At 41.9% G+C, this 16,184-nt stretch overlaps 1 protein-coding gene across 5 annotated transcripts in view; it reads right to left on the bottom strand.

The window, feature by feature from the left end:
• kifc3 (kinesin family member C3) overlaps nucleotides 1-16,184 on the bottom strand; it is a 42,437-nt gene that overhangs the window by 20,506 nt on the left and 5,747 nt on the right. Inside the window, exon 1 of one of the 5 annotated variants that reach the window (XM_051075977.1) lies at nucleotides 9,569-10,260. The exons of 1 other annotated variant lie outside the window; for it this stretch is intronic. In XM_051075977.1, the coding sequence (XP_050931934.1) occupies nucleotides 9,569-9,838 (270 nt within the window). In that variant the 5' untranslated portion in view covers nucleotides 9,839-10,260. Of the gene's footprint in view, nucleotides 1-5,849; nucleotides 6,077-9,568; nucleotides 10,261-16,184 lie in introns of those variants that run through there. 3 more of the 5 variants (XM_018692813.2, XM_018692814.2, XM_051075986.1) reach the window with 3 other exon arrangements.

Here is a 16,184-nt window from a genome sequence, read left to right as displayed (position 1 = left end):
CTACTGTTAGAGTATCAGTCTGCTGATGCTGTATATTTTTCTGCATGTGTGTGTATTATTAGCATGCACTGGTTTCCATTCAGTCAAACTGTCCCATTAAAAGAAGCTGAATTAGCTGTGATCAGCTCCTGTTTGCAGTGTAGCCATGGATGTACAGACAATTATCACTGGATTACTGTGATACTGGAGAAAACGTAAAACAGGAGGATTCTGAATGGAGTTCTGCAGCCTCTTTTATTCTCTGATTTCTAAGTGGATTTCTGGAGGTTTATTCTGAAAGGACATCAGAGATAATGATATCTTCTGGAAGTGGAAGTCACACTGAATCTAAAAATATGTGTCCCATACAAAAACACTTTGACCTCACAGAGTATTCGGTAGGAGTTGAAGCACTGCAGGTCAGCAAGGACAAGATTCTCAGACAGGTTAAGGTACTCTTCACATGATTAAAAGTCAAAATAGTAGTTAATGGACCATGTACAGAAAGCTTACAGCAGTTTAATGCAGCGATGTCTTAAGTTTAGATGAACAAAAAACAAACAAACCAGCCCACGGGTCACGTTAACCAAATACTACTCGACTGAATTCTTTATCAATGACTGAAGGCCTGTTGTCATTTTGACAGATTAGACCATAATTAGATGGTAAATCCTGTGATAACACACTCACGTAGGCAGACATGCAGCTCTTAGACATTTTGCTCAGTACATTGTGGAGGTAACTAACTCTACAGGTCACAGAGGGGTGCAGCCATGCTAACATGCTAATCTAAGATGGTGGACATGGTAAACATCACACCAGACTCACAGAGCTGCTAACATGACTTGGAGTCAAAACAGCTGCAAGTGAATGCAACGTTCGCCTCGCTCCAGTCAGTACAACTGCAAGTGAACGCACTACTTGAGCAGACGAGTCAGTCTATCTGAGGTTTAAACTATTTCCGATCATTACTGTTCAAGGTAGCTTTCAAAAACGACCATCAGACATCTTCACAACCTGTCTCACCTCCAGGACTCCACCAAACAGACGACAGCCTCTAACCTGACCCTGTTCTTACCCGTCCATGTCCACAGCGAAGTTTCCTCTCTGAGGGGGGGACGTACCGCTCCCTGTCCAGCCAGCCCTTGTTGATCAGAGTACCCACCCAGCCCAGCATGCTGCCACTCCAAGCTCACATCCTCACATACAGCAGCCGATCCCATTCACACACGGACTGGTCCCATTCAAACAGAGCCCTGTGACCTGCCACTGACAGCTTCCTGCCCCGCCCCACACACACAGACCTGGAGTCAGTTAACCTACCTACAGTCTCTCTGATGGGTCAGAACCAGGATTACTCTACATCTGATCTCAGACCAGCTGAGAAGAAACCTTCCCAGACAGGGTGAAGTTGACGTAACTGTAATCTGTTAATCCTGGAGCAGATGGCCTCATTAACTGTCGACCAAACAGGAGCAGAGAAAACAGAGGTGGAGTCCTGTTCACTATCAGATCACACTAAGTAGTTAATGAATGAAACTCTTTCCAGTTAAATATACACCTCCTGACCCATACCATCCACCTAAACATTGTTGTAGACCAAGCACACACACCCTCCAGGCCAGATCCATGGAGACCCTTCACCCTGCAACCCACAGGACCCAAAGGACCCACAAGACATCCCCAGAAGTCCTGATCCATGCCCTGACAGGTCAGAGCTTTCCCTCAATAGAAATATAAGACATGGTCGATACAATGTCATTCCATCCATGTTTGGGCGACTGCATCCATGCACCAAGTACGTCAGGAGTGGGAATGAGATAAAAGAGAAAATGACAACAGAAATTGTTAATGAAAACTCAAGCAACAGCATTACTGAAGAAGACACCCCAACGAACACAGCCTGAGGCTCAAAAGACGAGGAGACTGTTGAAAAGAAGGGTCTGAGGAGTTCAGTAGTGTGGAGATATTTTGGCTGATTAAAGTCCGACAAGAAGCGGAGTAGCTGCACTGCAAACTGTGTGGAAGAACATGTTCCCACAAAAATATTAACCTGATAATATCTTAACATCTCAATGAGGAGGAAAGGGGAACCTTTAAGCTCAACAGAGACAGTGATTTAATTTATGTCCTTAATTTATATCCTAAATTATCACAACAATATTTTTTTCCATTTTGCCCAGCCTTACCAACCTAATATTGGGCAGGTCCCACAAATCTTGGATCAGACTGGGAGTCCTAAAACCAGCAAGTAAGTTAGCATGTTAGCATTTCCTGTTCCCTCGTCCTAAAGTCAATGGGTTTTTGGTTAAATGTCTGAGAGGTTAAGGTCTGTGGTTTTAACACAAGCTCAAGACATTTTCACATTTTATTCCACAACATAAAATCAGTCAGTAAATCCTCCACTCCTGATGTTTGAAGCTTTTACGTGTCCTAAAAAAAGGCGGTTGCTAACGAGTGTCTAAATGAGACTACAGAGGTTGTCGGGGACGTTAACATGAAAACTGATCTACTCACCAGTCCACCTTTACAGCCTCGTTGTGTTTATACTCACACTCTTTCAAACTATCACTAACTTTCTAAGAAGAAAGGCTTTTGTAGAAGAGGTCAGAGCTAAATTAAATGACAAGTTGGAAGCTCAGTGGTGGAGATGTTGACGTCATGTGACTGTGGTGTAGTTGGTTTATAGGCTAACATCAGCTTTTTACTTCTGGAGATTGTGTTTAGGCTTCAAACATCAGAACAGTGGTGTTCATCTGTGAAGATTATCTGATGGACTAAACCTGTGAGGATCAGAAACTTTAGTTGGTCACAGTTTGTTTTCTGTAATAATCCAAAACTCAATGAAAAAATCTCATTGGCTTTTTGAGGAGGGAACCAGGCTGATGCTGACTTCAGGGTTGGACTACAGGAAATACATCATCCCTGCACCACTCTATTCATGCAGCTTCATAAAACCCAGAGCTGCGACCACATCACTGGAGCTAACAGCTTATTTTCCTCTGAGCTGACAGATTATGAGATAATAAATAGTTTCAACCCATTACTCTCCAAGACTGGTGCAGTTTCATGTTCATGTTTGTATTGTTTTTCTGCCTCCTGTCTTTGTTGCATCTCACTGATGACGCTCAGAAACCTGCTGAGTGAAGTGAGTTCAGGGTTTCCATCTTTTCAGCCTCCAGTTCTGCAGAATTTGTCTTTTTTTGCAGCTACAGATTTGGCAGAAATGAAGCAAACCATTCACTGACTGATGTTCATTTGTGTTTCAGTTCAGTCCCACAGGGGAGTAACACGCTCAGGGGATTTTAGGGTTGCCTAGAAACAAACTACTAATTACCGTCTACCCTCTGAGTGTGTGGTCCATGTATTTAAAGTACTTCATTTAGAAAAACACGACAAGCTGCAGCAACATCCAGGAACAATGTACACAACAAATGACTTATTCTCACATTGGTATTCGAGGATAAGAAGGTATTACACTGCTGCTGACACACACACACACACACACACACAATGCGCTGTGAAAGTGTGGATTAGAGCTTTAAGGATGGACTAAGATGCTGGCACACACACACACACACACACACACACACACTATACACATAATACATGAAAGTCTTATTAATGTCGACAGCTGCTGACACATTCCACCCTGCAGCCTGCACACACACACACACACACACACACACACACACACACACACACACACACACACAGTTTAATGCAGAGTACACATATTTTCTCAGGCTGAGAAAAGACCAATCACCACTGAGGAAACTAGAATCACCACCTCATGTTTATTCCCTGCTGCCAATCAGGCTGCAGATTAAATCCATCGACAGTCACCTTGACCATTGACCTTCTGCATATAAAACATCATCACTTCATCTTTTTATCCTGTCAGACATTTGTGAGAAATTTCATCCTCATTAGCACATAAATTCTTGAGTTTTGTTTTGTGAGGTCACAGTGGCCTTGACCTTTGACCTCTGACCACCAAATTCTATTCACTACATCCTTGAGTTTCAGAGAACGTTTGTGCCAAATTTAATGAAATTCCCTCAAGGTTTTACTGAGATATCGTATTCATGAGAATGGGATGGGCAAACAAAGGCACAAAAACACTGATTCCAGTTCGACTTCACCTCTCAGCCCTTCATGTTTTTACCAGCCGTATGTTGCAGCTTTAAAGCTCAGCTCAGTTTGAAGCTTCCTCCTGCAGTGAATCATCAACACGTGGAACGTTTTTTTTTCCCCATTTATTTTTTTTCCATCCACAGTTTCCAACCAGCAGCTGACGGTTTCCTGGCTGTGAACGCAGCACAGAGCCATCTGCTGCAGTCTGACACCTTCACAGTCCAACAGGCTGAAAACACTGACTCTGGATCAGTTTCACACATCATCTGTCTCTGAACACTGACAACCACATCACTGCTCACTGCTGAGGATAACTGTTAACGGACCAGTTTGTGGGATTTACTGCCATCTAGTGATGAGGATGCAGATTACAACCACCTGAATAAAAATGGTAAATGAGCCGCATACAGCAATGGTACACCACTGGGGGCAATTCGGGGTTCAGTATCTTGTTCCAAGCAGACTGAAGGAGCCGGGGATCAAACCACAGACCACACCCCACAACCTACAGAACCAGAGACCACAGGACCCTCCCCCTTGGTCCTGGTCTATGCCCTGATGGGTCAGAGCTGCACAAGGAGGACCAACACAATATTAGAGAGCTGGTTTTGATGAGTGTATATTATCGACTGTGGAGACACATCCTCTGCTGCTCTGTTTACCTCCCGGAGAGACTTTAAGATCCCCTTCCTCCACCTCCTCCTCCTCCTAAACTGGGTCAAATGAGCTCTCTGTTTCTCTCCATGTGCTCGGAGTCAAACCCTGTCTGCTCACACAGACACACACACACACACACAGACACAGACACAGACACATCATCATGGCAGCACACAGTGTTTACTTCAACTGAACCGCCGCCGACGTATCACTGATATTCTGCCAAGATGATGGATGATGAACAGTTGCTGCTTTTCCTCTGAAGATCTTTGAGCTGCGTCACGTGAAGACATCAGCTTTCATGCCTATTCCACTGTTTTATAGACTAAATTGATTATTTGATAAATAATCAGCATCTGCAGCTAAAAACATCAGAACTATCACCTCCACCTGCTGAGAGAGGATGGGGGCCGCATGCTGAATTTTGTCCTGTAGCTGCACCTGTACCTGTACTGGGGTTTAGTCTGTGAAATGTGAATAAAATGGTCAAAAAATGGCTGGACGCAACTTCACAGAACTGCAGGTAATGTCTTCAAAAGTCCAAAAACCCCAGTTTCGTCCAAAATATTCAGTTTACAGTGATAAATGACAAAGAAAAGCAGCAAATATTTGGCTTCAATTCACTATTTCTGCTCGAATAAAAGACTAAAATGATTAAAAGTCACACAATTCACCTTTTTTCTACCTGGACAGTGTAATTACAACATGCAACACGTCCTGTGTAGAGGAAATCTGTTTGAGTGAGCTGTTTAAAATAACTCTACATGTGGGAGGCGTTGATCATCACTGAGGTAAAAGGAAAACACACACACACACACAGGAGAGGCTGAAAACATTACCAGACAAAAGGAGGATTATCAGGACGTGAGAGGAAATCCACACAGGGAAATAAAACTACAGAGAGATGAAGCAGCCGTCCTCTGATCACCACCCGCTACCCGACACGTATCCAGGTCATCAGAGGAAACACAACCCTCTGCATCAGGTTACAGCCAGACCTCCGCCTCTATTCAACATGTCTGTTTCCCCTCCGTCCTCCATCCCTCCATCTTTGTACCCATCCGTTCGGGTCTTACCTCCCTCTCCCCATGGCCTCCGCCATGTCCACATCATCGCTGCATCTTCCTCCTCCAACCACCAGCTCCTCCTCCTCCTCCTGCTGCTGCAGCTTCACGCCGACCGACACACAGCAGCAGGATCGGTGTCAGCACCACCCGCCGACCCCCTCTACACACACACACACACACACAGCTTCCTCCCTCTGTTTCCCTAGCAACAGCACAGCAGCATCACACCTCCTCTAGCCCCTCCTCCCTCCTCCTCCTCCTCCTCCTCCTCCCTCCTCCCTCCATCCCGTCGACAGATAAATATTTCAGCCTCAACTGAAGCGTGAGGAGCTGCTCCTCCCCCCAACTGAAATATTCAAAGCCCAGTCTCTCTCTGTGTGTGTGTGTGTGTGTGTGTGTGTGTGTGTGTGTGTGTGTGTGTGTACAAAAAAACAATATTAGTAGAGTGCCAGTGGAATCTACAGCTGCATTATCATTCACGCTGTTTAAAACTACATTTTCCATTTGTGACTGAAAAAATTATCTAAATATCTATTCATCAAAATATCAGATCCTTATTTATCGAAAAAAAAGTATTTGTTTTAGGCATGGGACAATATGAAAATTTCATGTCACGATTATCCTGGTCAAAATAATTGCACAATTTGTGATATTGCAATAATCATGAAAATCATGAAATTTGAACTGTTCCTTGTGGGCTGTGGCCAAATTAATGTTACAGTTAACGGAGGCAGACCAGAGCATTTGTCATACATGGCAGATGTATGACAAATGTCCCGCCTCTCCCCTAAAACTGACGCACTGACGCATGCACACAGCTTTTAAAGTTTACGACAGTTTCAACTGATGGTGGCAGCAGGCACAGATGGTCAAAAAATCAAAAATAAAATAAAATAATAAAAAGGACGAGAGAATTCAGTTACTATCTGAGAACTGTTCAGTATTTTCAGCAGCTGAAACATCAATCAAAACAAGTAACTTATTTAAAAACCTTCTCACTGAAACATTTCCCCTTTAATATCCTTGCTCTGTGAACAGTTTGCACAACTGTTTGTTTACAGGCAGTGTCTAAAGCCTCTCTACTAAAATAACTTCACATAAATGACTTTAAATAACCGTTCATCCACAAGCACCGAATAAAATCAGATCAAACATGTTAAAGGTATAATATAAACTTTCAAATCTGTCCCAAATCTGTCAAATCAGATGAAGGATTTTAGTCGTCAGACGTCTGGATCTGAAGTTATCAGAGAAACAAGCTGAACAAACGTTAGCAGCAGCTCAGCTTTACCAAACACCATTGATTGGTTTGTTTTGGAGAGGAGGAGACCTCTGACAATAATTCGGCTCCTGACTCATTGACACTCAAGGAATCCTGACAAGGAGGTGAAGACAACAACTCCCACGATTCCATGCTACGTCACAGCATCACGACCCTCTGTCTTTTGTTATTTCTCTGACTGAGAGACCCCTAGTGGCAAAAAATTACATATTATGATACTTTAATTATTCAATTTGTTTAACTTAGTTTTTAAAAATGTTTTATGTTTTCTGTTAGATTAGATCTCCCTTTTATTTGATCAGTTTTCTGTACTTAGTGGCTCAGTTCTAAAAGTCATTGAGAAAGTCACAGATCGCAGTCTGTGCTTTTTGGGTATGAAGACGAGGATGATAAGAGCAAGCATCGTCCTGTCCGAGCGTCCACAGCTCAGGAAGATTAACATCATCAGATGATGAATCTGCTGTTACGTAACTGATCTGACCCAGAACACCGTCGACACGTAACAGGAGTCAGAGGGTCGGAGGATTTCAGATGTTAATGTTTCACGTCATGTGATCAGATCAGATTCACATTCCTCTGATGGACGGCGTGACATTTCCTGTCATGAACAAGAACCACAGGGAAGCAGAAACATCAGATTTAACTGGAACGTACCAACATTAACCAGGAGACAGGAAGTCTCTGTGAGCGCAGGATTAAAGGCTGTATCACCAGGAGGTGCTGAGAGCTCTTAGCGTTTTAAGTTCTATCCACTGAACCAAACCACAGTTCCACCAGAAACACAGTAATTCACTGATGCATCATTATCACAGGACGTTCTCCATCCTCTCTGTCCAACCTGATGTTGTCACTTGAAAACCTGGTATTTTTTGGTTCCAGCTGGGAACTGATTTTCCAGGTTCTGAACCAGTTTATTGTTGGTCGAAATGCTGCAAATGGGTCAAACTGCAGGTGTTTAAATTGGAACAGAACCTGTTCTACATACAGAAGAGGGGTACATGAGACTTTAAAGATAGTTCTGGTCCTTGTTTGTGATTGACTGAGCTGCACTTGAACCTGTTATAAAATATTCTATAAACACACTTGTAACTGCATTAAATCAGTATTACTGCACCATTCACTCATTCATTCATTCAAGTGCCCAAAGAAAATTCCTGTGTCCTGTCCTTTTATCTCCAACCAAAGACGACAAACTACACCAACCATCTTTGGTCAGTTAATTATGAGAAGTCATGTCAGTGAATCGTCCCTGAAATCTGACTGTACTACAACCAGAGAAGATCCTGGAGCAATTAAATCTCACCTGTCCAGAGTCAAAGACTGTTATTGATAAATTATTGCACTTTTTGTTGATGTGTTTATTTTATGAAACGTCACCAGGTGTATGAAGTTACCATTTTATAAAAGTAATAAACCCAGAGAAGCCATGTAGTTAGTTAATGTAGGTTTGTTTCTTTAGCTTGAAGCATCAGTTTAACTCATGGTTAGTTTAACTGAAGCATCATCACTCTTGCTATAGTGACCTACATTACACTTTTACACTTTTGTATAAAGTAACGTACAAATAACGTCCAGTCCAAACTTAAGTAGAACATCAATCAGTTCATGTTCCACCTGAAGCAAGAGACACAAAGCTGCAGCCTCAGGAATTTACATTTAATCTGAATTAAATTTCCTCGAGCTTTGATTTCAACAGTGAACTGTTGACCTGAACTGTGACAGAGGAGTTCACAGATATAACTCTAACAGGCAGTTTAATGTCTGAGGTTTATAGTTATATTTACGGCTATAAAATTTATTATTGAACTATAAAATATGCTTGACAAAACACAACAGATTTTATTACGAGCTGAGCTGAAGTTTAAAAACATCCAGAATCTGTCGGCGTACTCAGATATTTTACTGCAGTAAAAGTACAAATACCACAGTGTAAATATATTACTATTACTATTACTGATTAAAAGTGCCGCTTTCATAATTCTATTAATATTTTACTGTTGTAGCTGGTTTTAAATATTTCACGTGTAACAAGGGATCATATTTTCATCAGTCTTTAAATCTATGAAGCAGCCAGTTACTAAGTCTGTCAAAAGTGTGTTAATTCAACTTCTCACAGACCAATGACGTCCTCAGATGTCTTGTTTAGTCAAAAATCCAAAACCTTTAGAGTTGTGTGATAATGAAGAGTATCGACTCCTCATAAATGAGAAGCAAATATTCAACATTTTCCCCAAAATAATTATTTGATCATCAAACTATGAAGCAAAAAGTAGCATCAAATGGAAATACAGTAATCAAGTACTTTAAAACTGTATTAGAGTATTATTGTCTCTCATTCTGCAGCAGCACTTTTACCCAGCTGTTTTTTAAGGGTTTTGAAAAATGAAACAGTCAGATTTTAAGTTGAGGAAATCGTCCTGTCTGAACGTGATGTTTGTCTTCTCACCTGGACTCGTTTCCTGCTGTCGGGGACATTACGGACGCCTCTTCCTCCTCGCCTCCTCTTCCCTTCACCTCTGCAGCTCATCAGTCCTCTGCGGTCCACGATCCTCACTGACTCGTCTCCACGAATCCCCCAGACCTCGACAACACCTCCATCCTCTGGTTGACCTTTCTGCCCTGCGGTCTCCGAGGTCCCGCTGGGCTCCACGGTCTTGTTCCGGTTCTTGAAGAGGCTGTGGAGGGTCAGAACCGCCAGGGTGCACAGGACATACATGACCCTCTTCCCACAGGTCCAGTTCACCTCCACAAAACTGTCCTCTGGGGTTAATTCAAGTGGACGTTTGGCTTCATCATCTCTGGATCCAGACAAGTTAAAAAGAGGTCCTGGTCCAGAATTCAGCTCTGAGAACAAGGACTCTGAGTCCTCATCACAGCTGAATGAAGCTGTATGTTTTAATCCTGCTGTGCTGTGTTTGTATAATCCTCTCCCTCTCTCACCTGTTTCACCTCTGTCCTGAATCCCGCCCCCTCACAGTCCACATCACATTTTCACAGAGCTGATAAAAACCTCTGGACCTTGTCCCCGTCGTCACGTCCACAGTCACTCCACAGGTAACACAGGTAACAAGTAACCAGAGCCTGAAGGAAGGTGGCTTCAGTTTCTCAGTGTAACTCAACACGTCTGATCAGTTTCACCCTCTGAAGTCACACCTGCTGCATCACTAACAGATTTTATTACTAATTTACTCAAAGTTTGAAGCCTCAAAAAATAACTTCACTGAACCTCCAACATCTTCAGGTTCTGATTTTTTGAATTAAAGTCACCACATAAAGACAGAGTTAAATCATTCACACACAAAAAATTGTAGTAATTTTGGCTAGATATAGATTTTTGTTTGACTAAAAAAAAAACGATTTGTTTTTTTTAAAAATTGTATTTATTTTGCTAGATTCTGATGTTTGTTCAGCTAAGAAATTATTCTACATGTGGTTCTACAGTTTAAGCTACATTTAGATTTTAATTTGATGGAATAAATCCAATTGCAACTTTTAGCTTAATTTTGATTCAAGATAGTTCAGGAAAAACACTTAAAAATCTTAATTTTTAGGTGAGGATGCAGAGCTGTGCACCAAGATAAAAAAAAAAAAAAATAAAGATACACCAGTCTTCTACCAGTGTTTGAGCTCAGAAAACTGCCCTACCTTAAAAGATAAAACTGATTGTACTTGATAAAAATGTGAAGCAAAGACACAACATGACGTCAGACTCCAGAGTTAAAATATTACAAGAAGTCTCAGAATTTTTTGATATGATGCAAGTTTCTGCAGCGGTACGATAACTGATGATCCAAGAAGAGAATAAAACTGGTTTCCAGACCGACCGAAAAGGAAAAATCCAGATTGTCTGCTGAGTCCGTCAACTTTTCCTCCATGTTTGTTTCAGTGCTCACAGTTTTTCTGTCTTTTCCTCTGTTTGCTTCGTTAGTTCATTAGCGAGTTGTTAGTTCAGTCTGTGACCTGATTGGACGAGCAGCAGCAGGTCCGGGTCCATGATGATCCAGGACTGTCAGAGCCTCGGCTCCGTTATCCTGTGTGTGACTCTGTAGCAGATTAAAGCAGAGGCAGGTTGCGTCTTCACCTCCATCAGACTCAGTGAACGACAGAGAGAAAGAGAGAGAGAGCCCCTCCACTCTGTGTGCACCTCTCTCGCCCTTCCTCCCTCTCCCTCCCTGTCCTGGGACCATCTGTTGTTGCTGCAGGATAAAACTGAGCCGACGACCACGGTCAGTCGCTGATGATGTAACACAGGGTCATAACCACAGCATGGTTTTATGTAAAGTTAAATATCAACACGAAGGTCCCAATATTACCCATGATCCCCTTGTGCTGTGGCTGTAACACACCAAACTGTGGTTCTTGATAATTTCAAAGTTTCTTCACTGGATATCAGAGATGAATGCTGGTTTTTAATGACTTTTTTGAGTTCTTGAAGTCTTTTTAACAGATCTACAGTTCAGCATTAATCTTGAACTCGCTGGGCCTGATTCCAGCAGTTTAACTTGCTGACTATCACTCAGTTAGAGGGAGATTGTACCTGCTCAAGATACGTTCAGCTAGAACAGGTGTTCAAGGAGCAGAGTGGGAATGACAGAGGCTCCATTCTCCCTGTTACAAGTCATTTAACCATTACAATGAATCTGATATAAACCTGATTGGCTCAGATTCTGATCATCAGGACTGGCTCAGGACATCTCTGGAGGTGTCAGATCATAAAAAGGCTTTTATTTTGTAGGATTCTTTTGTCGTATACTTCAAGGTTTCAAGGTTTAACACTCCATCGTACAGGCATACAGATGTCAAGTGAAGGACTCGTTCACTTGCTCAGAGTCGACCTTGTTGCTCAGTGTCCCGGAAAACTCGACCTCCCTTGTCCTGTATACGTGACAAGACCAAGGGATCCTGGGTCCTGGGACCTGGACTCAGCGGGAGCTGACAGTCCAAATCACGGCCTGTGAATTGTGATGCGCGGATCTGATTGGCTGCAGATCAGTTCAGGACCTCACTGTATATATAGAGGGGTGACCCGTCCTGAAATGGTAACTGTAAACAGAGCCGGGACTGTTTCTGGAACAAAGGGGGATGTTTCCAGTCCGACGACCACGTTCAGGGTCCTAATGAGGGAGGAGGAGTCAGAGGGAGCAGCAGTCACATGTACTGAGGCTGAACACATGTTAAACTACTGTTCACATGGTACAGATCCTTGAGAAGGTTTGGAGACATCTTGAGGAGGTTCAGGGAGTGTTTTGTCCCAGAATGCATTGCTCGAACAGACATGGCACTCCAGAAACGTCTAAAGGAACACAACAAAGACCCGGTTTCTATTCAAAGACTCAGAACTTGAGAGACGCCTTTAAATAAATAAACCCTCTTGTTCTGTGTGGTGACCTGCCAACTCCCTCAAACAGTCACCGATAAAAAATAAAACAATAAAACATTCCAGGGAAAGTAAACAGGGGATGTGGTGAGTTCAGTTATCAGATCAGACTCTGACATGTTTCTAAAGAAGTTTATATCTCCCTGAATGAGGAACATAAAAACCAGTGCAGGGGTGATGTGAAGGTCACCTGTCCTCCTGGGAGGTGAGGGGTGGGGCATCAGGTGTGTTAGTGACTATAAGAGGCTCAGACCCTCTGGATTAGAGCAGATTAGTAGAAGCATGCTCCTCTCTTCATTTAAGGAGCTTTTAATAAATGATTCAGGTCCTGTAAACAAAGACAGAGCAGGTCCCCCCCCCCCAGGTTTTTAAACTCCAGGTGGTCTTCCAGGGACACAGGTTTATGAGCACAGGTAATATCTGACTTTACACACAGCTGGTAGGGTTTCATGGAAAGAGTGGTGAGCAGAGCTCTAAGTGTCTCCATTACATATTTTCAATCCAGTTTAAGTTATAAAAAATCAAGACAGAAAATGTGATACAAACGTTTGCAATATGGCGATGAGTGAAGACAGAACCACGATACAAAGGTCCACAATATCGCAAAGACAGAACACAATAACGTCAACAATATGATATGTGAAGAGAGAACCATGATACAAACACAACATGTTTATTTATTAGAGACCTGGAACTATTCAGGTTTAATAAAATGCTGCTGAGTCTCCTGTTAACCCAGGTTTTAACATCTCTGTTCTTCATCTGTAGTCAGTCATGTTATAGAGATATTTTTAGATTTAGTCCTGAGAGCCAAACTCCATGTTAGCTATATTCAGTTGATGTTATCTTTTTTATTTTTTAGTCTTGTTTAAGTATTTCAAGTCTCGTTGTTTAAAACTCAGTCCAATTTCAGTCCAATTTTATCAAAGAAAACCATAAACATTTTGGTCTAGTTTTAGTCAATGAAAACACTTTACATTTTAGTCTATTTTTTTGTTTGAGTTGACGAATCTGTTTTAATCTTTTATTATAATTTAATATTTTAATCTAGATTTGGTCAAGACCAAAGGAAACTCTCATTTTTCCAAATCGAAAACCGAAAATGAAAATAAGGCTGAAGGGGACAGGTTGTATGATTGAGAAGATGTCTGGTCTGATGTTTTTATTTAAGTATCTAGACACAAATGAGGATAAAACTGAGATGTCTAGATACTTCGACTCAGAAGCTTTTTGACTAATGACCTGAATAACAAGCACTGCTGGAAAATAAACCTAACTTCATGAGGAGCGTAAGAATGATGCCAGATGTTTCTAAAACAATAAAAACTGTAATTTCAAAGCACAGTCTGATGTAGAAAACAGTATTTTCCACCTGAATTCACTGTGCAGCTGTGGAAAACTAAACCCGAGAGGAGAGAGCGAGAGAGGGAAACTGTTTGGGTTTAGTGGTTTACAGATTCCCAAAGTGCACTGCACACGCCCATTTCAGCTCTTCATCTGAGCTATTTTAGGAGGAAATTACAGAGTGACCAGCTGGGTGGAAAAGACCATGTAACATGGCCGTGACATGACATCAGTCATCTAAGGGAAAAAAAAGGAAAATGAAGGAGGAGCAGGAGGAGAAGAAAAAAAGCTGACGGAGAGGGAAACAACTCAGCAGAAAGGAGGAGGAGGGGGAGGAGGGTGGCCTTCGTCCTCCTCCTCCTCTTCCTGTGCTTCTGTTTTGGTCTCGGCTTTCTCCCCCTCTCTCTCTAAACCCTGAAACCCCAGCAAAGTTCTTAAAACAAACACAGAGGAAATCCTCAACTTAGCACAAACACTGGAATCAGGGGGAACTGCTAGCTGACAATAACTCCATCAAAAGAGAAACTAAAACCAGCATCAAACTGTCATCAAACAAAGCGGAGTATGAAGTTACCGTCCTGTACAGACTGATGAGCTCCAGCTGCAGACAGATATGTTGAAGCGGGAAGCTGTAAAACCTCTGAACAGACAGTTATGATGCCTTTAGCTATCTGACTGACTGACACTGATCCCAAATGTGAAAAACAGAAAACACAGCAAAGATAGAGGCTGAAATTAGAGCTGCACAACTAACCGAATATTAAACAAGATAACGATTAAATAATCGGAGATACTGATGTTTAAAATGTTCTGATGTTCTGATAGAAACTAACAGCCAACCTGCAGCATCAGTTCAGAGTAACAACAGAGAGCAGGCGGACAAAAACAAAAATCAAATGTCAGGAGCAGAAGGTGAAGACCTCATCTCTCGAAACTGATCATCATCTGTTAATAATTTTAGATTTAGAGTGAGTGAAGGAGTTAAAGGAGAATAAATCATATAAAGAGAGTGACTGAGACTTGTGTCTGCACCGCAGACCAACACAAAAAAACACCACAAACTTCAGCAGGATGAAGAATAATGTTGCTAACTTTCCCTCACTGAATCTTCGTCATCCAGCTCCAAACACAGACTGAAATAATCAATGTAATCACATTTAATCTGTGTCCAATAAACACTGAGTGAAAGCAGCTCTATTGGTTTAATTCTGGGTAAAAAGTTTTGTTCCAGTGTTATTTATATTTTGCTTCCAGGAGTTGAAGTGTGAATAACAAGTCTGAAATTAACAAGAAGAAAAAGCAGAGCTCCAGATTTCTGCTATATTTTCACACTCATTTGTTCCAGTTCAGAGGAATAAGTAGTTTTTCTTACAATAAACATCCATCTATAAATATTCTACACTTTCATTCTCAAAATAAAATCCAGTGAGAGTCAGAGCAGATTACTCAACTGAGATTTTCAGCTCTGTAGTGAAACCACATCAGCCTCTTATGGTCATTTTAAAAGTGTTTTTTACTGGAGTACTTTACTGATAAACACACAGAAGCCCTGCGGCATCATGGGAGATCTGACTCAACAGCTCCACCTGCTGGACTCATGTGGATCCGACACAGAGAGAGCAGCCGTCTGGTTTTAATCACACACACGTTACATAACAGAGACTGTCCCAGCTGAGAATCACACACAGTGTACACTCCCATTCTGAACACACACACACACACATTTAACCTTCATCATCATCATCATCATATAAAAAGACGTTAAATCCAGTCGCCACGCCCGAGCACTCACTGCAGCTCCTGTAACAGTCTGACAGTTGGAGGCCGGGGTGTCAGTCAAAGTCACGTCTGACAAGTAAATCAAGTTCAAAACAAGTCAAACCCCAACAACAGGTACATGAACAGAAGTTTATCCAGCTGATACAGACACCTACAGATATAAAACAACTAAAAAATAGAGGAATGAATTAAATTAAAATAAAAAGTCAATGATTTTGCCATTGATACACCAAACAAAACTGTTACTTCAAGAGTTAATTCTAAGTATCTCTTTGGTGTTATTCTGTGTTTTTCTACTTGTCAGCGAATGTTTACACTCTAACAATGTCTTAATCTGTCTTTCAACACCTTCCCTCCTCTGTCTGTGGCTCTCGGCTCATTGGTTCCTACTGAGGATGTAAGGCTTTGAGAACACCTCACAACAGCTCAGTAAAACAGCTGCTCACTGCCATTTTAATCAAACAAACAGGAGGAAACAGTGTAGATGTTGGGACTATTTCAGCAGCGGTTTAATCCACATTTGGTGCCTGTATTTGTTGGATTGTAGTTTCTGGAAACTCAG

This window comes from Lates calcarifer, linkage group LG2, assembly GCF_001640805.2.
Source record: "Lates calcarifer isolate ASB-BC8 linkage group LG2, TLL_Latcal_v3, whole genome shotgun sequence".
NCBI classification, from domain to species: Eukaryota; Metazoa; Chordata; class Actinopteri; family Centropomidae; genus Lates; species Lates calcarifer.
Note: the sequence above shows the minus strand (reverse complement) of the source record. Positions and strands in the feature narration are given on the sequence as shown.